The sequence below is a fragment of the Nerophis lumbriciformis genome, linkage group LG07 (genome assembly GCF_033978685.3).
Source record: "Nerophis lumbriciformis linkage group LG07, RoL_Nlum_v2.1, whole genome shotgun sequence".
Taxonomy (NCBI): domain Eukaryota; kingdom Metazoa; phylum Chordata; class Actinopteri; order Syngnathiformes; family Syngnathidae; genus Nerophis; species Nerophis lumbriciformis.
Genome location: NC_084554.2, coordinates 41,907,501 through 41,933,624, shown reverse-complemented (window position 1 = coordinate 41,933,624; position 26,124 = coordinate 41,907,501). Strand labels below are relative to the sequence as shown.

Sequence of the window (26,124 nt, the reverse complement as noted above, 5' to 3'; positions counted from 1 at the left end):
ATCTGGAGAAATCACTGCACGTAAGCAGCTAAGCCCGTGACCTTCGATCCCTCAGGCTGTACTGCATCAACAAGCGACATCAGTGTGTAAAGGATATCACCACATGGGCTCAGGAACACTTCAAAAACCCACTGTCAGTAACTACAATTGGTCGCTACATATGTAAGTGCAAGTTAAAACTCTCCTATGCAAGGTGAAAACCGTTTATCAACAACACCCAGAAACGCCGTCGGCTTCGCTGGGCCGGAGCTCACCTCAGATGGACTGATACAAAGTGGAAAAGTGTTCTGTGGTCTGACGAGTCCACATTTCAAATTGTTTTTGGAAACTGTGGACGTCATGTCCTCCGGACCAAAGAGGAAAAGAACCATCCGGATTGTTATAGGCGCAAAGTTGAAAAGCCAGCATCTGTGATGGTATGGGGGCCCAAAACATGGGTAACTTACAAATCTGTGAAGGCGCCATTAATGCTGAAAGGTACATACAGGTTTTGGAGCAACATATGTTGCCATCCAAGCAACGTTACCATGGACGCCCCTGCTTATTTCAGCAAGACAATGCCAAGCCACGTGTTACATCAACGTGGCTTCATAGTAAAAGAGTGCGGGTACTAGACTGGCCTGCCTGTAGTCCAGACCTGTCTCCCATTGAAAATGTGTGGCAGATTATGAAGCCTAAAATACCACAACAAAGACCCCCGGACTGTTGAACAACTTAAGCTGTACATCAAGCAAGAATGGGAAAGAATTACACCTAAAAAGCTTCAAAAATTGGTCTCCTCAGTTCCCAAACGTTTACTGAGTGTTGTTAAAAGGAAAGGCCATGTAACACAGTGGCCTTTCCCAACTACTTTGGCACGTGTTGCAGCCATGAAATTCTAAGTTAATTATTATTTGCAAAAAAAAAATAAAGTTTATGAGTTTGAACATCAACTATCTTGTCTTTGTAGTGCATTCAATTGAATATGGGTTGAAATAGATTTGCAAATCATTGTATTCCGTTTATATTTACATCTAACACAATTTCCCAACTCATATGGAAACGGGGTTTGTACAAGGTGGCTAACAATGCTGCTAATTGGAATAAACAATTGCGCCCATAAAGCCCTGAAAAAAAACATTTAAAAAAATAAGTATTGGCGATATTGTTATAAAGTGCTAACACCGAGGAACTACTTTTAGTGGTGCTGTGATTACAGAGCGCTAACTAGCTTATGCCGCTATATTGACATACTGAGCTGGTAAGTCGACATTATAAATCATGCATCTCACCTGGATAGTAGAAGGATGTGACCATAAACTGAGAAGACATCCAACTTAAACCCGCTAAAATGTTTTTAACCTGCGTGAGGATTATGATTCATTTCTCCCTCTAAACGCGAATATATAAACATCCCATTTAGTCTGCATCCCAGTGAGAGCAGACATCATACAGTAAGTGGTTGTTTATTATGCTCATAGTTTGTATTTCTTGTTTAACACTTAGCAATACAGCTGAGTGTTTCACTAAAGCTGTATCTGTTTAGCACACAGCTTCTAAAACTTGTAGCTCATCCAATCCACATTATTTATACAGCACATTAAAAAAACAAAACAATAGAAGTTTCACAAAGTGGTGCACAGAAGTTAAGACAAACATACTAGAAGAGTCAGTAATATAAAAACATTTAACTATAAAAGAGTAAATACATCAAATACATCAGAGAAAATAAAAAGGACTAAAATCACACAACTCTCATGCTGGTTTAAAGGCCAAAGAGTAAAAATATGCTTTAAGACGTCCTCGTTATATTCAGGCTAAAAAAATATAAGGGTCTGGATCATCTTTTGTCGCAAAGTAGTATATGTTGTTTCTTATAACATCTGCATCATTAGTCGTGTTGTTAAATGGAAAAAGCGAACGTTGTGATTAGGGATTTTAAAGCATCTATCGGCCGATAAATGCTTTAAAATGTAATATCGGAAATTATCGGTATCTGTTTCAAAATGATCGGTATCTGTTTCAAAAAGTAAAATTTACGACTTTTTAAAATGCCGCGGTGTACACGGACGTAGGGAGAAATACAGAGCGCCAATAATCCCAGTCACATAATATCTCCGACTTTTAACACACACAAGTGAATGCAACATATACTTGATCAATAGCCATACAGGTCACACAGAGTGGCCGTATAAACAACTTTAACACTGTTACAAATATGCGCCACACTGTGAACCCACAGCAAACAAGAATGACAAACACATTTCGGGAGAACATCCGCACCGTAACACAACATAAACACAACAGAACAAATACCCAGAACCCCTTGCAGCACTAACTCTTCCGGGACGCTACAATATACACCCCCCGCTACCACTAAACCCCGCCCCAATCTCCCGAATTCGGAGGTCTCAAGGTTGGCAAGTATGCTCTAGTATACTCTGGACTGAAGGTGTGTGCCTTCATTGTTTTTGTAGCTGTTGTTTAGAGACATGTTTAAAAAAAATAAAAAAAAATAATGCACTTTGTGAAAGTCAAAGTACCGGTATAGTATTTCCCATAGTTGTAGTGGGTATTAGGATTATCTCAGGGAGAGCATGTCCCAAATTCCAAGCTGCTGTTTTGAGGCATGTTAAAAAAAATAATGCACTTTGTGACTTCAATAATAAATATGGCAACTGGAGTTGAAGTTGTTCTCTTATTTTGGAAAACCTTGTTTTTGATTGATTGATTGATACTTGTATTAGTAGATTGCACAGTACAGTACATATTCCGTACAATTGACCACTAAATGGTAACACCCGAATACATTTTTCAACTTGGGGTCCACGTTAATCAATTCATGGTAAAGTTACATTGTTTAATGCATCCAGCGGGGCATCACAACAAAATTAGGCATAATAATGTGTTAATTCCACGACTGTATATATCGGTGTCGGTTGATATCGGAATCGGTAATTAAGAGTTGGACAATATCGAAATATCTGCAAAAAAGCCATTATCGGACATCTCTATTTGTGATGAGTCTGTGAAATTAAAACGCCACCATATGCTTAAAAATACGTAAATATTACATGCTATTATAGATATATACTTACAGCATGCATGTAAAACAGTGATGGAGGTTTTTAGAGCACTTTATAAGCAGAATAGAGCGACTCCAATTGGCTACATTGTTAGCTGACTTTCGCTAGCGCTTATTTGCGATTTAGAATGCATTTTACATTTTAATACTGGTCCTCCATAAGGATTGTGAATGACAGACCAAATTCCAAAAAAAAAGTGCAATTCCGCTTTAACCTCCAAATCATTCCACCCCGTCTTTTTCAAGCCCTGCCTGCAGTGTTCACAGTCCAGTGTGCTTCCGCCAGCGCACTTTTTTTTGTTTGGTTTGGTTGTCTTTTGTAACGCTTCAGGCGCCCACAGAAGTCAAATTCCTGGTGAGCGGAGACGGGCGGGTCCAATGTGCGCACGTGCGGGTTCAAGCCAGGTTTAATGTGCGTGAAAGTCAAAGGGGCGACGTGTGCTAAGGTGAAGCTAACTGGCATCCGATGTGTCTACCGTCAGTAACCACATTGTGTTGCCTTCTTTTATGCAGGGCTGTCCAAACTTTTTCCACTGATGGTCGCATGCAGGAGCCATTTTGATATTTTTCATTTTCAAAACCAATACATAGATTTTTTTTTTATAGCCATTAGGGCTTACCTCAAGTTTGATCCCAGGGACCCGGAAGTGTCTGTCATTAAAAAAAATAGCAAAAAGCAGTCATATTATTTTTTTCAATGCTTAAATCTCAAAAGATCTGTCAATAGTTGTTTTTTTTTGCACTTTTTGTTATTAGTTTAGTCTTTATTTGAAGGGACAATGCACAGAAACATTAAGCTCAAAGACATATATGTTCTGCACCAGATTATAGCTAAATAGCTCATTTCCATCTGCAGTCCCTGGCTACCTAAATTAAAGGGATACAAAAATCATATAATAAAATGATGACAATAAAATCATACTGTAGCATGTAATCAAATTAAGAAAAGTCATCAAATGCCCTTTCATTGACACATACTTAAAGGGGAACATTATCACCAGACCTATGTAAGCGTCAATATATACCTTGATGTTGCAGAAAAAAGACCATATATTTTTTTAACCGATTTTCGAACTTTAAATGGGTGAATTTTAGCGAATTAAACGCCTTTCTATTATTCGCTCTCGGAGCGATGACGTCACATTGTGACGTCACATCGGGAAGCAATCCGCCATTTTCTCAAACAGATTACAAACACCGAGTCAAATCAGCTCTGTTAGCCGCCTCAAACTAGAAGTTTTTCACTATTTAGAATGCACAAAATGTGTATAATTTGAAAAATTCCAGGAAAAAGTGCAGCCATGTTTTTAAACAATTCTTGCTCAAGTTTCACACACACGCACCTGTTAGGCTAAACACAGGTGCATCGTTGGCAACTTTTTAATGTTTAAAAAAGAAGGTGAATCCCAATTGTTAGCCGCCTCAAACTAGCAGTTTTTCCACTATTTATCCATCCATCCATCCATCTTCTTCCGCTTATCCGAGGTCGGGTCGCGGGGGCAGCAGCCTAAGCAGGGAAGCCCAGACTTCCCTCTCCCCAGCCACTTCGTCCAGCTCTTCCTTTGGGACCCCGAGGCGTTCCCAGGCCAGCCGGGAGACATAGTCTTCCCAACGTGTCCTGGGTCTTCCCCGCGGCCTCCTACCGGTCGGATGTGCCCTAAACACCTCCCTAGGGAGGCGCTCGGGTGGCATCCTGACCAGATGCCCGAACCACCTCATCTGGCTCATCTCGATGTGGAGGAGCAGCGGCTTTACTTTGAGCTCCCCCCGGATGACAGAGCTTCTCACCCTATCTCTAAGGGAGAACCCCGCCACCCGGCGGAGGAAACTCATTTCGGCCGCTTGTACCCGTGATCTTGTCCTTTCGGTCATAACCCAAAGCTCATGACCATAGAATGCACAAAATGTGTATGATTTGCAAAATTCCAGGAAAACGTGTGGCCATGTTTTTAAACCATTCTCGCTCAAGTTTCACACACACGCACCTGTTAGGCTAAACACAGGTGCATTGTTGGCAATTTTTAGACGTTTTTTTTTTAAGAGGAATCCCAATTGTAAGCCGCCTCAAACTAGCAGTTTTTCACTATTTAGAATGCACAAAATGTGTATAATTTGCAAAATTCCAGGAAAAAGTGTGGCCATGTTTTTAAACCAGTCTTGTTTAAATTTCACACACACGCACCTGATGGGCTAAACACAGATGCATCGTTGGCAATTGTTTTTATGTTTTAAAAAAAAATGGTGAATCACAATTGTTAGCCGCCTCAAACTAGCAGTTTTTCACTATTTAGAATGCACAAAATGTGTATAATTTTCAAAATTCCAGGAAAAAGTGCAGCCATGTTTTTAAACAGATCTTGTTCAAGTTTCACACACATGCACCTGTTAGGCTAAAAACAGGTGCATTGTTGGCAATTTGTTTATGTTTTTTTTAAGATGAATCCTGTCAGGTTCAAACACTGACGACATCTATTAGACAAGAAGCAAGGAATTAAACAGAGACAGAATTCAATTTAGCTCATTGAGGAGAAACGTCTGGGCTGTACTCTGTGTACGAAAGGTCGCATGCCTCCTCTTTTATTTGGACTTTCCCTGATTACATGGCAACAGCTGTTTCGAAAGCCGTCCCCCTTGTATACAAAACAGTTCAAAGAAAAGGTGCCTGAAAGGGGGTCAGGTCTCCGCTTTGTAAATCTCGGGTCAAGACAAAATCTTCCTGTGGACGACAATAGACCAAAGAAACAGACACCTTCATGTCGCTTCCCATCCTACACAGTGGAGTTTACAAGCCTTTTGATTGGCAAGATCAAAGACAGCTTTTGCCGGGAACAGAAAGTTTTGTGGTAACTTACATACAATTATTCTGACAAATCCCATTTGTTAGCCGCCTCAAACTAGCAGTTTTTCACTATTTAGAATGCACAAAATGTGTATAATTCGCAAAATTTCGGGAAAAAGTGCAATTCTCCTTAGATAGCGGCCATGTTTTTAAATCATTCTTGCTCAAATTTCACACACACACACACACACACACACACACACACACACACACACACACACACACACACACACACACACACACACACACACACACACACACACACACACAGACAATTCCAGTTAATGTTTTTCTTTTTAAAAACCATTCTTGCTCAAGTTTGACACACACTCACCTGTGAGACTAAATGTTTGCAATTTGGCTAAACACCCCAAAGTTACAGTGGGTTGTGTTGAGTGAGAAATTTCAAGACGTATTGTTTTGATGACCAGCGCCACCATAAATGAAAAGCGCAGGCAACAGTAGAAGGTGCAGATGTTGACCATGTTTTCCCTGTGGGCAGTTATCGTGGTCCTCTACGTGGGCTTGAGGCGCCAGAAGAAAAAGGAGACCCTCATGTCCTCCAAGGAGGACATCCGGGACAACGTCATCCACTACGACGACGAAGGCGGCGGCGAGGAGGACACGCACGCCTTCGACATGGGAACGCTGCGCAATCCCAAAGTGGTCAAGGACAACCTGTTCCGCCGGGACGTCAAACCGGAGATCAAACGGTGCCCGAGGCCGCCGGGGTCGAAGGACAGCGCCGACATCCGGGCGTTCATCAACCAGCGGCTGAAGGACCACGACGCGGACAACTCGGCGCCGCCGTACGACTCGTTGGCCACGTACGCCTACGAGGGCAGCGGCTCGGTGGCCGAGTCGCTCAGCTCCATCGAGTCCCTCGCCGCCGACGTGGAGGAAGACTACGATTACCTCAACGAGTGGGGGCCCCGCTTTAAGACACTGGCGGGGATCTTCGGCGAGCCGTCGGGGTCCCGCTCGGACTTGACAAACACGGAGAGCACGCAGTGAGGACGGACGGGCGGACGGACTCCAGGAGCAAATATGTAACGTTTTAACATCTGTGTTTTTTTCTTCTTTTTTTTGACAAACATGATCGGTCCCAAAATTGTACAAACACAAAGAAAATAAAGATCGGAGCATCCGTTCAGTTTTCTCCCAATTGAATGTTGACGCGTAACCATGGAGATGATGTCACTTCCTTGAACATCCTCAAAAGTGCCTCAACTTGACTTTTCACGTCCGACCGACGTCACTTCTGTGGCCCCCGTCAGGCCAAAGATGTTTTGAATGTTATTTATCCTCCTATTTATTTACCTGGCTGATTGGGTCGTCGTGTATTTATCTATTTATCTCAGTCACGCTTCTGTATATTTTGGATTTCATTTTTATTTTTGGACACACTTTTTGTAACAAAATGTTCCTGTTGGGGCGGGTGGTGAGAATAGACTTGTACTAGAGTTGTAAAAACAAAAGAGACATTAGGGCTAAATACTACAGTTCTGTCATGTTCCAAACACCCTTTTCTTAAATAAACCACAATTGGACAAAAAAGTGAAAGTTCCCTCAAAGCACATTTAATTTTTGTCAAACCTACTTTTCCAACAAGAGATTAACCTCTTAACACCCTTAACATTTGTTTGTTCGTTCACAAGTAATGGGCAGTAACAAGCCAAATGTAGCTAAGCTACGTAGCTTAACGTTAGTTTGTTCGTTCACCAGTGATGGGCAGTAACAAGCCAAATGTTGCTAAGCTACGTAGCTTAACGTCCGTTCGTTCACCAGTGATGGGCAGTAACAAGCCAAATGTAACTAAGCTACGTACCTTAATGTCCGTTCGTTCACCAGTGATGGGCAGTAACAAGCCAAATGTAGCTAAGCTACATAGCTTAAGGTTTGTTCGCTCACCAGTGATGGGCAGTAACAAACTATATGTAGCTAAGCTACATAGCTTCAAATGTGTTCGTTCACCAGTAATGGGCAGTAACAAGCCAAATGTAGCTAAGCTACGTAGCTAAACGTTTGTTCGTTCACCAGTGATGGGCATTAACAGGCCAAATGTAGCTAAGCTACGTAGCTTAACGTTTGTTCGTTCACCAGTAATGGGCAGTAACAAGCCAAATGTAGCTAAGCTACGTAGCTTAACGTTTGTTCGTTCACCAGTGATGGGCAGTAACAATCCAAATGTAACTAAGCTACGTATCTTAACGTTCGTTCGTTCACCAGTGATGGGCAGTAACAAGCCGAATGTAGCTAAGCTACGTAGCTGAAAGTTTGTTCGTTCACCAGTAATGGGCAGTAACAAACTATATGTAGCTAAGCTACATAGCTTCAAATGTGTTCGTTCACCAGTGATGGGCAGTAACAAGCCAAATTTAACTAAGCTACGTACCTTAATGTCCGTTCGTTCACCAGTGATGGGCAGTAACAAGCCAAATGTAGCTAAGCTACGTAGCTTAAGGTTTGTTCGTTCACCAGTGATGGGCAGTAACAAACTATATGTAGCTAAGCTACATAGCTTCAAATGTGTTCGTTCACCAGTAATGGGCAGTAACAAGCCAAATGTAGCTAAGCTACGTAGCTAAACGTTTGTTCGTTCACCAGTGATGGGCATTAACAGGCCAAATGTAGCTAAGCTACGTAGCTTTACGTTTGTCCGTTCACCAGTAATGGGCAGTAACAAGCCAAATGTAGCTAAGCTACGTAGCTTAACGTTTGTTCGTTCACCAGTGATGGGCAGTAACAATCCAAATGTAACTAAGCTACGTATCTTAACGTTCGTTCACCAGTAATGGGCAGTAACAAGCCAAATATAGCTAAGCTACGTAGCTTTACGTTTGTCCGTTCACCAGTGATGGGCAGTAACAATCCAAATGTAACTGAGCTACGTATCTTAACGTTCGTTCGTTCACCAGTGATGGGCAGTAACAAGCCGAATGTAGCTAAGCTACGTAGCTGAAAGTTTGTTCGTTCACCAGTAATGGGCAGTAACAAACTATATGTAGCTAAGCTACATAGCTTCAAATGTGTTCGTTCACCAGTGATGGGCAGTAACAAGCCAAATTTAACTAAGCTACGTACCTTAATGTCCGTTCGTTCACCAGTGATGGGCAGTAACAAGCCAAATGTAGCTAAGCTACGTAGCTTAACGTTTGTTCGTTCACCAGTGATGGGCAGTAACAAACTATATGTAGCTAAGCTACATAGCTTCAAATGTGTTCGTTCACCAGTAATGGGCAGTAACAAGCCAAATGTAGCTAAGCTACGTAGCTAAACGTTTGTTCGTTCACCAGTGATGGGCATTAACAGGCCAAATGTAGCTAAGCTACGTAGCTTTACGTTTGTCCGTTCACCAGTAATGGGCAGTAACAAGCCAAATGTAGCTAAGCTACGTAGCTTAACGTTTGTTCGTTCACCAGTGATGGGCAGTAACAATCCAAATGTAACTAAGCTACGTATCTTAACGTTCGTTCACCAGTAATGGGCAGTAACAAGCCAAATATAGCTAAGCTACGTAGCTTAACGTTCGTTCGTTCACCAGTGATGGGCAGTAACAAGCCAAATGTAGCTAACCTACGTAGCTTTACGATTGTTCATTCACCAGTGATGGGCAGTAACAAGCCAATTGTAGCTAAGCTACGTAGCTTAACGTTCGTTTGTTCGTTCACAGTGATGGGCAGTAACCAGTGACGTGCGGTGAGGTTGATGGCTGGTGAGGCACTGACTTCATCACAGTCAGATTTACAAACATATGAACCCTAAAGAGTATCTTATTCACCATTTGATTGGCAGCAGTTAACGGGTTATGTTTAAATGCTCATACCAGCATTCTTCCCTGCTTGGCACTCAGCATCAAGGGTTGGAATTGGGGGTTAAATCACCAAAAATTATTCCCGGGCGCTGCGCCGCTGCTCCCCTCACCTCCCAGGGGGTGAACAAGGGGATGGGTCGAATGCAGAGGACACATTTCACCACACCTAGTGTGTGTGTGACAGTCATTGGTACTTTAACTTAACTTTAACTTTACACATACAAACTGTAGCACACAAAAAAGCACATTTAATAAAAAAAAACGTTATGGTCTTACCTTTACTTATAAATGAAGTCCATGCGCCGCTGTTGTGCTGGATTAATGCACCCCCTGACGGGAGTGTTATATCAACTAAAGCCCTCACTTAAACTTTCCACGTGCAAGATTGAATCTATTTAAAAAAGTGTAACTGAGGGTTTATAAATGTCGCCTATACTGTATGAAACTACAAAATAACAAACACGGAGTCTCCAGTTTACACGAGGACCACTGTATTTACCTTCTTTCAAAAACCTCCGCTCCACTCCAACGTGTCATCACTTCCGTTCATAGCGCCTTCAAAATAAGAGCTCAAGGCATATACTGTATAACAGCGCATAACAGGAACTTAACATCACAAAGAGGAAAGCCCATAAAAATAGGTTACAAAAGTTATTTAATAAGAAGCCAAAAAGTGCAAAAACAACAATGTTCGTGTTGGAGGAGTTGTGAATTAGGTACACCTGCAGTCTGCAGGTGTACCTAATGTTGTGGCCCTGCAGTCATTCACAATTCCTCCAACACGAACATTATTGTTTTTGCACTTTTTGGCTTCTTATGAAATAACTTTTTTAAATAGATTCAATCTTGCACGTGGAAAGTTTAAGTGTGGGCTTTAGTTGATATAACACTCCCGTCAGGGGTTGCATTCTACGGCGGGGGTGCAGGTGGCGGGATTACTGAGAGCCTCAGCCAGTGCGTCTTTTGCAGCCGTTTTATGATCGCTCAGCACAATAAATACGTTACACACATACAGTTGTTGACAAAATACACTGTACATTATATACCTCAGCTAACTAAACTATGGAAATGTATAATATAGTTCATATAGCAATACGGTCTCACTGCACAGCAGGCCAGCAATTAGCCGAGTCCGCAATCCATGTTGAGGCACTGAGTGACGTGCCTCAACTGGCTGCTGTTTACCGCGCCGTCTCTTCTCAGTATTTGAACGGCAAATGTGAAAATTCAGCGATTTTAAATAAAAATAATCTAAAACTGGTGAAGTTAAATGGAAAATAACTTTATAGTATAATCACTGGATACATATAACAATTTAATAAAAATGTTTTCTTTTTAAATTTTTTTTCTTTCCATAATGGCAGGTGAGGCCCCGCTGGCAGTAACAAGCTACATGTAGCTAAACTACGCATCTTCGTGAGAATAGACTTGTACTAGAGTTGTAAAAACAAGAGACATTAGGGCTAAATACTGCAGTTCTGTCATGTTCCAAACACCCTTTTCTTAAATAAACCACACTTGGACAAAAAAGTGAAAGTTCCCGCAAAAGCACGTCTAATTTTTGCCAAACCTACTTTTCCAACAAGAGATGAACCTTTTAACACCCTTACAGCCTCCTTGTCGTCCATTAGATAACAGCGGTAAATCGACGTGCTCTTCCAGCGATAATCCTCGCAAAAAGACGCTTCCTGCTGTATCGCACTTGAGAAACACTATTTTTTCTCCCCACGAATGAAAAGGAAAAATGTGGGCAAGCTAAGGTTATTAGCAGTCGGGATGTTTGCCGTGTTTTTGGGTCGGGCGGCTGAGCTCCAACCTTCTGGTTGTGGTCCATGAAGAAGCTAATGGAAGGTCTGGAGGGAAGCCAAATAAAAAGCTTTTGTTTTTTGTCTCTTGCTCTCATCGAAGCTCATCCTCCATTTTGGTTCAGTTAGAAAGTATCACAGCCTGTTGTGTTGGAGATGATTGTTGCTGAATCTGTGCCCCTTTATTTAGAAAAGTACAGAAAAGTATCGAAATAATTGGTATCGTTACAACACTAATACATATATATATAAATATATATATATATATATACATATATGTGTGTGTGTGTGTGTATATATATATATATATATATATATATATATATATACACACACACACACACACACACACACACACACACACATATATATATATATATATATATATATACATACATACATATATACACACACACACACACACGTACACACACACACACACACATATATATATATATGTATATATATATATATATGTATGTGTGGGAAAAAGTCACAAGACTATTTCATCTCTACAGGCCTGTTTCATGAGGGGGGGTACCCTCAATCATCAGGAGATTTTAATGGGAGCATTTGCATACCATGGTTTATATAGGGCACAGAGTGGGTGGGTACAGGCTGGCCTAGGGGCGTGGTGATTGGCTCATGTGTTACCTAGGAGGTGTTTCCGTCTATGGCGGCATGTTACAATTTCGCTGCGTTTGTTGAGGGATGACAGGTCTGGACGGTAAATAATAAACAGTTTCTCTTTCAAGCATAGGTTGCATCTTTTATTACCACTATTGTAAGGTGTGCTGGATGCAAGAATTTGCCATGTTATTGAATATTCAACATTATTGTCTTTGAGGTCCCAAATGTGTTTGCTGAGTTCTGTGGTATTTCGCAGGTTTTTGTTCCTGAAAGAAGCCTTGTGATTGTTCCATCTGGTTTTGAATTCACCCTCGGTTAATCCTACATATGTGTCGGATGTGTTAATGTCCTTGCGTATTACCTTAGATTGGTAGACAACTGATGTTTGTAAGCACCCCCCGTTGAGGGGGCAATCAGGTTTCTTTCGACAGTTACATGCTTTGTTGGTTTTGGAGTCGCTCTGTCTGGGGGTCGACGGCTCATTTGCAATTGTTTTGTTGTGGTTTGAGATGATTTGTCGTATATTGTTCATGCAGCTGTAGCTCAATTTAATGTTGTTCTTGTTGAATACTTTTCTTAGGGTGTTGTCTTTGGGAAAGTGTTTGTCAATCAGATTGAGGAATTTGTGTCCAATGTTCGTTGAGACGTTTTTGCTGTATGGGGGGTTGTACCAGATGATGACGTTTCGTTTTCTGTTCTTTTTTGGCTGGTTTCCTGGCGTGGGTTCATAGGTGAGGGTGAAATTGTATCCGCTTTCATCAAGGGCTTTTTGGTACGGGGGGGTTGCTTGGTCAAATTCAGCTTTGCAAGATGACAGCATCGATAGCCTTTCATCTAGCAAAGCTGATAATCTATAATATACTTAATCATCATATGACGTATCATACAAAGGTGACACAATATCAGTTTACAGCCCTGAATTAAAGTATTGATATCTTAAAGTTAAAGTTAAAGTACCACTGATACACTCGGTGTGGTGAAATTACTAAATTTGACCCATCCCCTTGTCCCACCCACTGGGAGGTGAGGGGAGCAGTGAGCAGCAGCCTGTGGCCGCACTCGGGAATCATTTTGGTGATTTAACCCCCAATTCCAACCCTTGATGCTGAGTGCCAAGCAGGGAGGTAATGGGTCCCATTTTTGTAGTCTTTGGTATGACTCGGCCGGGGTTTGAACTCACGACCTGCCGATCTCAGGGCGGACACTAACCACAAGGTTTGAGTTGAGAATCGAGTTTAGAGCATAATGATGTGGTATCGGCGATATCGATATTTCAGTATCGATCCGCACATCACTAACGTAAATTACCGATTCATGTGCATGTCAATACATAAACTGCAAACTGTTTTGAGTACAACCAAAGTGTTTGCTGATTGGCTACCAACTCCAGCCAATGCATTTCTTTGTAGACAGACATTGTTTTGCACGTCGGCAACCCCGTTCAGATGGTAGAAAGTGGCATGGCGGATACATATTGGTACTAAAACCAACACCAACTGTCCACAGTTGAGACTGGAGGGGGGCCCCTTCCACTGCATTAAACCCACAGATCTGGCTCCAAAGCAGCTCAGGAGTGCCATGAATATTGGCAACAAGGCGACGCCACTGATGCTGTTTACACTGGAGCCGCTTCAAGCGTCTGCTGAGCGCCATTGTCCAGCTTCATTGTTCCGTCCCGCCTGAGCCATCCACCCTCCTACGAGTGGAAGGAGTCCACAACCCCCCCGCAGAAAAAAACATAAAAAATGTATCCCAACAATTAGCTTTTGTCAGGGACGTCAAAATCTGCAGCGAGCGATTGTTTGGATGCCAACGAAAAAGCGTTGACAGCGTTCAATTTGTGCCGTCGCGACTACAGAGTTGTCACGGCGCCTTTGGAACATCGCTGAACGCAAACAACATCGCCATGGAGACACAACACTGTCACTTACAGCGCTGAGTGCGCTCGCAAGCACCAATTAACTACAAAGTCATTTTTTACTTTAAATCCACGAAACGTTTAAGGACATGCACTGAACCTTGCATGCATCGTATTTTCCGGACCATAGGGGTCTATTTTTCATCTTTTTTCAAACAGCTTAATTTGTGTTTCATCTGACCACAGATGAAACACAAATATCTTTGTCCATGTGATGTCAGATGAAACAAAAATGTAGCTGTTTGGCCACAATACCCAGCAATATGTTTGTAGGAGAAAAGGTGAGGCCTTTAATCCCAGGAACACCAAACCTACCGTCAAGCATGGTGGTGGTAGTATTATGCTCTGGGCCTGTTTAGCTGACAATGGAACTGGTGCTTTACGGAGAGTAAATGGGACAATGAAAAAGGAGGATTACTTCCACATTCTTCAGGACAACCTAAAATCATGAGGCCGCAGGTTAGGTCTTGGGCGCAGTTGGGTGTTCCAACAGGACAATGACCACAAACAAATGTCAAAAGTGGTCAAGGAATGGCTAAATCAGGCTAGAATGAAGGTTTTAGAATGGCCTTCCCAAATTCCTGACTTAAACGTGTGGACAATGCTGAAGAAACAAGTCCATGTCAGAAAACCAACACATTTAGCTGAACTGCACCAATTTTGTCAAGAGGAGTGGTCAAAAATGCAACCAGAAGCTTGTGGATGGCTACCAAAAGCGCCTTATTGCAGTGGAACTTGCCGAGGGACATGTAACCAAATATTAACATTTCTGTATGTATACTTTTGACCCAGCAGATTTAGGCACATTTTCAGTAGACCATACTTGCCAACCTTGAGACCTCCGATTTCGGGAGGTGGGGGGTGGGGGGCGTGGTTAAGATACATATATAAGAAATACTTGACTTTCTGTGAATTCTAGCTATATATATATATATATATATATATATATATATATATATATATATATATATATATATATATATATATATATATAAATAAATAAAAGAAATACTTGAATTTCAGTGATCATTTATTTACACATACACAACACTCATCTACTCATTGTTGAGTTAAGGGTTGAATTGTCCATCCTTGTTCTATTCTCTGTCACTATTTCAGAACACACACATACAAATATACATTATAAAATCAATAAGAAAACAGGAGCTCTAATTTGGGAGTCTGAATTAGGATCAGAAGTTCCTATATAAACATTGCGCACTCACGTCGCCTTTTTGTATTGATTACTGCAGCTGTGCACTGGATTCATTCACAAATACAAACTACAACTCACAAACACTTTAGAGTTAGGCTCCACCATCAGAATGTGTACTTAAACTTGTAAAGATCACATGGATATTATTCAGTGAGTTGATTCACCAAAACTAACCTGTTATACAGGAGGAAAAAGCACACAGGACGTTTCAATTGTTCACAGACTGGTCGCGCTCATCAGAATGACAGGACACTTCCGGTCTGCAGGTGATAGCATTCAATTGGGAAGAAACACCCTACTGCCCCCTACTAACCAATGTGAATACTGATAAATGTGTAATGACAGCTCCAAAAACGAATTCAAACCACAAAATAAAATAAATAAATCAACACAAAAATGTGACATTATGGGTGGGTCACATATGCATGTACAGTAGATGGCAGTATTGTCCTGTTTAAAAGTGTCACAACATTGCGGTTTACGGCAGACAAACTGCTTTACGGTAGACGAAAACTTGACTGCTGTTGTTGTGTGTTGTTACCGCGCTGGGAGGACGTTAATGAAACTGCCTAACAATAAACCCACATAAGAAACCAAGAACTCGCCCTCCATCATTAGCTGTTTATATTGTGGGAAAGCGGACGTGTGAACAGGCTGTCAACACGTCACTCGGGTCCGCATGGAGCTGGAGGGGGCGTGGCCTCCAGCTGCGCCTGAATTTCGGGAGAAAATTTGTCCCGGGAGGTTTTCGGGAGAGGCGCTGAATTTCGGGAGTCTCCCGGAAAATCCGGGAGGGTTGGCAAGTATGCAGTAGACCCATAATAAACTCATAAAAGAACCAAACTTCATGAATGTTTTTTGTGACCAACAAGTATGTGCTCCAATCACTCGATCACAAAAAAACAAGAGTTGTAGAAATTATTGGAAACTCAAGACAGCCATGACATTATGTTCTTTACAAGTGTATGTAAACTTTTGATCGCGACTGTATATAAGGCGCATCGGATTATAAGGCGCATCAAAGGAGTCATATTATTATAATTTGTTTTCTAAATTGAACACACTTCCTTGTGGTCTACATAACATGTAATGGTGGTCAAAATGTTGCATAGATTATGTTTTACAGATCTAAAGTTCCTTGGGTGAATAATAGAACTCACTACACCGGTATGTTTTAGCGCTTTCAAGGCTAGTTTACTGACAGATATAAGTAAGAACTTTACACTACTTTATATTAGCAATGGCAACAGCGGAGGATGAAAGCCCCATAACAAGAAGATCGAGAAAAAGAAGAAGCTTATCGACTACAAAGGTCGACGCGCACAATTTTTCAGGATTTATGCAGATCCCAAATACAGATCAGCAGGTACCAGAAGGTAAGAAAAGTTGCCAGATAATATGTCTTACCATATACACACACCATAGTAATACTCGTATGTTGAAGCACATCAAACGGTGCAGCCTACACTTATCTCTTATGTTTGACTGCCATCTACTTGTCACACTTATCATTACACCATGTACCAAATAAAATAGCTTTGAGGTGGGTTAGCGCAACCAAACTTATTCCTTACATAAGGCGCACTGTCGAGTTTTGAGAAAAAAAATAAAATTTAGGTGCGCCTTATAGTCCCGAAAATATGGTATCTCCAACTCTGGGCTTTTTATGCGAGGTGCAGCTTTGGCTTTACACCCTTGTTTCTTTTCAGCGATGACGGAAACAGAGTCCCTATTGATTGCGATGTTCAATGACTTCTTTTTTTAAGTGGTGGCGTCTTTAAACTTTTAACCAGAGGCCACACAATCACAAACTGTAAACTTAAAAGTACGGAATTGTGCTCGTGTCGTACGTAGCTTAAGTTTTTAAACGAGGATTAGCGCTCGCCGTCGTGCGCCGCCACGGAGGTCGATTTACATGGAAATATCTTCAGACGTCTCCGACGACAACGCAGGGAAATCCGAGCCGCTGCATGTTAGGATTAAAAAGGATCAAACATTTGTGAGTTTCTCACTTATTGTCATTTCCCACAGAAACACACGACGTATCTTGAAAGTTTGCAAAAAAAACAACGAAAAAAAGCTGTCATCTTGGCCGAATTTAGCTGAACGATATTTTGTTCCACAAATATCATTTTCAGCATTATATTGAGAGCAAATTACTGTACATTTCAGGCTATAAGTTGCTACTTTTTTCCTACACTTTGAACCCTGCGGCCTATGAAACAGCATGGCTAATATGTTTCTTCGCTTACGGCCATAAAGCAAATAGTTTTCATTAAACACATCCATCCATTCATTTTCTACCGCTTGTGCCTTTTGGGGTAGCGGGGAGTGCTGGAGCCTATCCCAGCTGCATTCTAAAGGAAGGCGGAGTACACCCTGGACAAGTTAAACACAGTTAAATGGTGTGTTGTTCGCTCATTGCAGGTGGAGGTGGGTGAATGCCCACAGGTGTTTCCTGTTGTTTAAAACTTTGAACAGGAAGTAGAAGTGCCTCATGGCCCATAAGTTTTTCAATATAACTAAAAAAATTCTGACTTACTAAACCGTCCCATGTGTGATGTCTGTAGAAGAGTTGTCATGCATATGTATACGTGCTATCGCAATGTAATGAAACTAGCGTCGTTAGCATTAGCTAATATGCTAACACGTTTACAAGTGTCTGAGTTAGGGATGTCCCGATCCGATATTTGGATCGGATCGGCTGCCGATATTTGCCAAAAATTGCGTATCGGCAATGCATGGGAAAATGCCGATCCAGATCCAGTTTAAAAAAAAACTACGGTCCGTATTTTCCAACGCACCGATTTAAATAATACATTCCACTTTTCTGCTGCGCCGTAATTTCCGTTCCGCATTTTCCAGCACACCTTCAACACATCCACAGGTCTGTGAATTCTCATGCAGTTGCTTTTAGCTGCTGGCATTACACGACAGGCTCTTCTCACTCTTTCCTGTGTCTCCCTCTCACAGACAGCAGCGCACCTTCTTACACACGTCACATACTGTCACGACATACGTCACATACTGTCACGTCATACGTCACATACGTATACGTCCTCCCCGAGCAGAGAGGTAGCAGCATGGCTAACGTTAGCTGTGATGCTAGCGCAGCCATGTGACCAATGTTCCCTCTAAGGTGCTCGCCTGTGCAATTGCGCACTGTTTAAGCGTCCTCTGCGCATAGCAAATCTATGCCACGCACAAAATCAAATACAAAAATAAGCGCATAACAATTTTCGACACACGGACACGACAGAGACAACAGTTTTCGTCATCATTGTTCAAATATTGTGACGTCTGTCGAGACGCTTATCTCCATTCGGTGCCACACGCCCACACCATCAAAATGCAGAGGCAAAAATTTCCACATCAACACCGTATGAAAAAATGTGTGATTTTTTTAGTTGTGATTTCCTTCTATGCATGAAAGTTTAAAAGTAACATATATTAATGCAGTATGAAGAAGAATGTTTTAATGTAGACATGCAACCTTGAAAGAAAATTTTGAAAATCAAGACTACATTTCCTGCAAATGGGTGCATTTGTACCCTATATTTTAACTTTAGATTTATTCTCATATCAAACTCTTTTGGCTGTCTTTTTGACACTTACATCCGGCGCCCCCCTCCACACCCTGGATTATAAATAATGTAAATAATTAAATGTGATTATCTTGTGTGATGACTGTATTATGATGATAGTATCTATCTGTTAGTATATATCTGTATCATGAATCAATTTAAGTGGACCCCGACTTAAACAAGTTGAAAAACTTATTCGGCTGTTACCATTTAGTGGTCAATTGTACGGAATATGTACTTCACTGTGCAACCTACTAATAAAAGTCTCAATCAATCAAAACACATAGAATCATCATACTGCTGTGATTATATGCATCAAGTGTTCATTCAAGGCTAAGGCAAAATATCGAGATATGTATTGAATATGGCCTTAAAATATCGCAATATTAAAAAAAGGCCATATCGCCCAGCCCTAGTTTCAATGATGCCATTTCTGTTTGTCATGTATAATTTTGTCTATTTTGTGTTTATTCTTGAATAAACAGGTCAGTTTCTTGTTACCAACCATTGTGTATTATTCAAACTCCCCTAATTCAGCTGGCTAGTTGTTATCAAGAGTACTAAAACCCTTTTCAATATGATTCTGACAACTAAGTAGGCTAAATAACTTTAAACTTGAATACATGCTCGGATAGGCCAGTATCGGTCAGTATCGGTATCGGATCGGAAATGCAAAAACAATATTGGTATCCCTAGTCTGTGTTAGTATTATTAACTTACAAAGGCATTCTTTTTGTATTAATTCAGTTTTGTAAATTCACCAAGACGTCACCGCGGAGTTAATAAGTCTGAGAGCTAGTTTTCGCAGCTCGTGGGTCCATCTCAGTGACTTCTGTTTTGTTTGATCTGCCGTTTTACTGCCGTGTTACAGACACCATTTAGAAACAATTAAGGTATGTAAATAAACATTTATAAAATATTTCTGTGTAAATAACTAATTTCACAACGTATATGTCATATTTTTAAATCCAAATAAACAAACTAAGCTGCCTAGCAGGAACAAAACACACATTTTGGTCAGGGTCGGATTTTCTCATTAACCGACCTAATTAGTTATATTTACTCCGTCATTCCAGTTATATTTACTCCTCAAAGTGGAACAAGTTGAGCCATGACAGCATTCAGCCTGTAGGCCAAAAAAATAAATGAAAATAGAGCTAACTTTAAGCAGTTCTTTATCCACTCGACACTTTTGGCATCCAATTTGGACCCGCTGACACCGACAGACTTGCCAAAATTGGGTTGAAAAGCACATCCCCGCGCCAAGCCAACCATTTAGCCAGGAAGGTCCTGATGTGAGCGCAGATGTGTGAAATTGAAACGATTACCGATTAACACTGCGAGTGGAGTCCGGAGGTGCCTCTCTCTTCGTTATTCCGATCATGTCGATTTTTAGAACAGTCAAATCAACAAACACATTGGACCGCTGTTAGCACTTTAGCACATGTTATCCATTCGCGTGGGTGGCGTTAGTGGAGTGCAGTTTAAAAACCTGTTTTGTTTTATATGCACAGTGACATTGACGATTCAAATAATTGTCTTTCCTCTTGTTTTTGCCGTTTTACATTCATAAAATGTGCCATTAATGCAGTGTTTTTCAACCACTGTGCCGCGGCACACTAGTGTGCCGCGGCACACTAGTGTGCCGTGAGATACGGTCTGGTGTGCCGTGGGAGATTATGTAATTTCACCTATTTGGCTTAAAAATATTTTTTTGCAAACCAGTAATTATAGTCTGCAAAGGATGTGTTGTTGTTGAGCTCGGCAGAGTAACCGTGTAATACGCTTCCATACCAGTAGGTGGCAGCCGGTAGCTAATTGTTTTGTAGATGCCGCAAACAGCGGGAGGCTGGGTGCAGGTAAAAAGGTATCTAATGCTTAAAACAAAAATAAACAGAAGGTGAGTGCCTCTAAGAAAAGGCATTGAAGGTTAGAGAAGGCTATGCAGAACGAAAGTTCAACTGAACTGGCTACAAAGTAAACAAAAACAGAATGCTGGACGACAGCAAAGACTTACTGCGGAGCAGAGACGGCGTCCACAATGTACATCCGAACATGACATGACAATCTACAATGTCGCCACGAAGAAGGATAAAAACATCTGAAATATTCTTGACTGCTAAAACAAAGTAGATACAGGAAATATCGCTCAAAGGAAGACATGAAACTGCTACAGGAAAATACCAAAAAAAGAGAAAAAGCCAATAAATTAGGAACACAGGACAAGAACTAAAACAGTACACACAGGAAACCAGCAAAAAAGTCCAAATAAGTCAGGGGGTGATGTGACACCTACTTTGAGACAAGAGCTATATTGATTATGTTATTATGCTTTAAAGTCATATCCAACAATTGCGGCAACGACTTTTTACTGTCATCTGAGTTTCCTTTTTCAATGATTTCTGCTGGTGGTGTACCTCCGGATTTTTGTCAACGCAAAAATTGTGCCTTGGCTCAAAAAAGGTTGAAAAACACTGCATTAATGAACTATTTGAATATTTTAGAACACTCATTCTCAAACTGTGGTACCTGTACCACGAGTGGTACGTGGGCTCCATCTGGTGGTACGCCAAAGAATCATTTGATTAAAGCACAGTGTTTTATTGTCCTATATTCAAACAGTGTTACTGTTCAAATTGTACTGTTACAGTGGCCAAAATTATGAAATATACTTGGTAAATAAAACCTCTGCAGTGTTTTTAATAGATTCTGATGCCGGGGGTAAGCTCTTTAGTGGAGCATTTTTAAAGAAGGATTGAAAATGGAAAAAGATGGGGGGAAAATATTGTTTTTGTTTTAGTATGTCCTTTGTTTGAGGACAATAATGACACAAACCTTCCCAATTGTTAGAAAGCCCACTTTTTTATGTTTGTGTGTATGCTTTACTGATGAGAGTAATTGGTGAACATCGTTTCGTCGTACTAATTGCGGCGGTTCTTGAACTCACCATAGTGTGGACTGTGACGCAACAGTTAATTTACATGTAAAATCTCCCACTCCTTTTTTGTCTCATTTTGTCCACCAAAAGTTTTATACTGTGCTGTGTTTTATACTTATTAACTTGTTGGAGTGTAAATCAGACATATTTAAATATGTTCAACATTTCTCTCAACGAAGATTTTCTTCAGCCTGTGACATATATTCATTTTGATAGTAGGCTATTATAGCTAATATAGACACTTACGTCATGTGTTGCCTTCATTATAAGGCTTATATAAGACATGTAATTTTTTGCGGCTCCAGACATCTTTTTTTTCTATTTTTGGTCCAATATGGCTCTTTCAACGTTTTGGGTTGCCGACCCCTGACTTAGGCCTACTACACTACTTTGTTTAAAGGGGAACATTATCACAATTTCAGAAGGGTTAAAACCATTAAAAATCAGTTCCCAGTGGCTTATTTTATTTTTCGAAGTTTTTTTCAAAATTTTAACCATCACGCAATATCCCTAAAAAAAGCTTCAAAGTGCCTGATTTTAACCATCGTTATATACACCCGTCCATTTTCCTGTGACGTCACACAGTGATGCCAACACAAACAAACATGGCGGAAAGAACAGCAAGGTATAGCGACATTAGTTCGGATTCAGACTCGGATTTCAGCGGCCTAAGCGATTCAACAGATTAGGCATGTATTGAAACGGATGGTTGTAGTGTGGAAGCAGGTAGCGAAAACGAAATTGAAGAGGAAACTGAAGCTATTGAGCCATATCGGTTTGAACCGTATGCAAGCGAAACCGACGAAAACGACACAACAGCCAGCGACACGGGAGAAAGTGAGGACGAATTCGGCGATCGCCTTCTAACCAACGATTGGTATGTGTTTGTTTGGCATTAAAGGAAACTAACAACTATGAACTAGGTTTACAGCATATGAAATACATTTGGCAACAACATGCACTTTGAGAGTGCAGAGAGCCCATTTCAGGCGCTCCATATATTTTTCCACGATTTCAGCATTTTAAATGTGCTGTTTTTGTCCAGTAAGATACATACTAGCCTACAGTTACAGCTGAAGTGACACTATGATATGAGTTGGATTACCGTGCTATGAAAGGCACTGAAATTGGCAGGAAATAAAACATAACATGTGACATTAGGTCAGTAATTGCAGATATTGATCTATTAATCTGAACACTCACATGTCAAAAGAATTGTCACGGTCATCCTCGTCAGGCACGTAGTCTGGGTCACCACATTCCATGGACTATTCAGAAGCGAGTGTCGCAGGATATCCACACATTCTTGCCATCTCTGTGCGGAACAATCGACTGACCATTTCGTCGGCTTTCCCCACACCCTCGTATTTTGAACAAATTTCGTCCAATTTCTTGCCACTTTCGCATCTTTGGGCCACTGGTGCAACTTGAATCCGTCCCTGTTCGTGTTGTTACACCCTCCGACAACACACCGACGAGGCATGATGTCTCCAAGGTACGGAAAACAGTCGAAAAAACGGAAAATAGAGCTGATTTGACTCGGTGTTTGTAATGTGTTTGAGAAAATGGCGGATTCACGTTGTGATGTCATCGCTCCGAGAGCGAATAATAGAGAGGCGTTTAATTCGCCAAAATTCACCCATTTAGAGTTCGAAAATCGGTTCAAAAAATATATGGCCTTTTTCTGCAACATCAAGGTATATACAGGTAAAAGCCAGTAAATTAGAATATTTTGAAAAACTTGATTTATTTCAGTAATTGCATTCAAAAGGTGTAACTTGTACATTATATTTATTCATTGCACACAGACTGATGCATTCAAATGTTTATTTCATTTAATTTTGATGATTTGAAGTGGCAACAAATGAAATCCAAAATTCCGTGTGTCACAAAATTAGAATATTACTTAAGGCTAATACAAAAAAGGGATTTTTAGAAATGTTGGCCAACTGAAAAGTATGAAAATGAAAAATATGAGCATGTACATTACTCAATACTTGGTTGGAGCTCCTTTTGCCTCAATTACTGCGTTAATGCGGCGTGGCATGGAGTCGATGAGTTTCTGGCACTGCTCAGGTGTTATGAGAGCCCAGGTTGCTCTGATAGTGGCCTTCAACTCTTCTGCGTTTTTGGGTCTGGCATTCTGCATCTTCCTTTTCACAATACCCCACAGATTTTCTATGGGGCTAAGGTCAGGGGAGTTGGCGGGCCAATTTAGAACAGAAATACCATGGTCCGTAAACCAGGCACGGGTAGATTTTGCGCTGTGTGCAGGCGCCAAGTCCTGTTGGAACTTGAAATCTCCATCTCCATAGAGCAGGTCAGCAGCAGGAAGCATGAAGTGCTCTAAAACTTGCTGGTAGACGGCTGCGTTGACCCTGGATCTCAGGAAACAGAGTGGACCGACACCAGCAGATGACATGGCACCCCAAACCATCACTGATGGTGGAAACTTTACACTAGACTTCAGGCAACGTGGATCCTGTGCCTCTCCTGTCTTCCTCCAGACTCTGGGACCTCGATTTCCAAAGGAAATGCAAAATTTGCTTTCGTCAGAAAACATGACTTTGGACCACTCCGCAGCAGTCCAGCTGGTGTCGGTCCACTCTGTTTCCTGAGATCCAGGGTCAACGCAGCCGTCTACCAGCAAGTTTTAGAGCACTTCATGCTTCCTGCTGCTGACCTGCTCTATGGAGATGGAGATTTCAAGTTCCAACAGGACTTGGCGCCTGCACACAGCGCAAAATCTACCCGTGCCTGGTTTACGGACCATGGTATTTCTGTTCTAAATTGGCCCGCCAACTCCCCTGATCTTAGCCCCATAGAAAATCTGTGGGGTATTGTGAAAAGGAAGATGCAGAATGCCAGACCCAAAAACGCAGAAGAGTTGAAGGCCACTATCAGAGCAACCTGGGCTCTCATAACACCTGAGCAGTGCCAGAAACTCATCGACTCCATGCCACGCCGCATTAACGCAGTAATTGAGGCAAAAGGAGCTCCAACCAAGTATTGAGTATTGTACATGCTCATATTTTTCATTTTCATACTTTTCAGTTGGCCAACATTTCTAAAAATCCCTTTTTTGTATTAGCCTTACACAATATTCTAATTTTGTGACACACGGAATTTTGGATTTTCATTTGTTGCCACTTCAAACAATCAAAATTAAATGAAATAAACATTTGAATGCATCAGTCTGTGTGCAATGAATAAATATAATGTACAAGTTACACCTTTTGAATGCAATTACTGAAATAAATCAAGTTTTTCAAAATATTCTAATTTACTGGCTTTTACCTGTATTGACGCTTACATAGGTCTGGTGATAATGTTCCCCTTTAAATATTTATGGTAGTAGTTGGAGAGACAATTTTTTTTCTGAGATGGTAGTTGGTGTAAAAAGTTAGAAAAAAAAACACTGTTGAAGACAACTGGTGTGTGGGGGTGCATTAAAAAAATTGATTCACATCCGAATCCCGAGTCTTTTTAAAACCTACTCCGAATTCGATTAAAAATGTTTTTGATTTTTTTAAGAAACTATTTTTGAAAGGATATTTTTCGGCCATTTCCATGCAACTAGAAGGAGCGTGTGTGTTTTATAATTAGTATACCAAATAATACATTGTAAGAATCGGTTCGAATCGTGTTCTGTAACGAGTCATCACTACAGGAATCGGATCGAATCGTTAAGATTAACACCCCGAATGGTATGGTCGTATCATAACAATGTTATTTTATTTTTTTACAATCCCCTTTTTTTCCCCCTAAAACACATTTTTAGAATATGCTGCAATTTGCTAAAAAAATGTGTTGTCCACTGTTAGCACATGCATTGATTGGACTCTTCACCGTGTAGTTATTAGTAACTGAGACAAATAAACAACAGTTGTGCAACAATAACATCTTAAGGCTGGTAAAAGTCAAAACAGGAATGATGGAGGATTAGTCGTGGCGGATTTCACTAAATTCCGATAGGTGGAGACGCAGGTTCAAGTCTGATGACTTTTGCCGAAAGCAGCAGCGGTGAGGCTGAAATAAATAAATAAAAAAAACCGGGGAGAGAAAATGAGGAAAGTCATTACGCTGTCACTTTTGTTCACTGATGAGGCGCGCACTCCTCCAACCTCAACAACCGCCCGGGGGCCCCCAAACGGAAAGAAGCAACGTAGTCACCCTGAAATTGTCCACTTCATTCAGCGCTAACGTTTCCCACCTCCACAGCTTTCTCATTAGAACGCCACGCAAAATGGACGGGGCTCATTCGCGGAAATGCGCCCAACAATCTTAGAGGTTTATAAGACGCCTTGGAGTGTGTC

At 41.1% G+C, this 26,124-nt stretch overlaps 1 protein-coding gene and 1 long non-coding RNA gene across 3 annotated transcripts in view; one reads left to right on the top strand and one right to left on the bottom strand.

The window, feature by feature from the left end:
- The window catches only part of LOC133609492 (cadherin-12-like), a 364,499-nt gene extending 357,443 nt beyond the window's left edge, over positions 1-7,056 (top strand). Inside the window, exon 12 of the mRNA XM_061965103.2 lies at positions 6,406-7,056. Within this exon, the coding sequence (XP_061821087.1) occupies positions 6,406-6,917 (512 nt within the window). The 3' untranslated portion in view covers positions 6,918-7,056. The remainder of the gene's footprint in view (positions 1-6,405) is intronic.
- The window catches only part of LOC133609493 (uncharacterized), a 301,958-nt gene that overhangs the window by 193,910 nt on the left and 81,924 nt on the right, over positions 1-26,124 (bottom strand). The gene's annotated exons all lie outside the window — the stretch shown is intronic.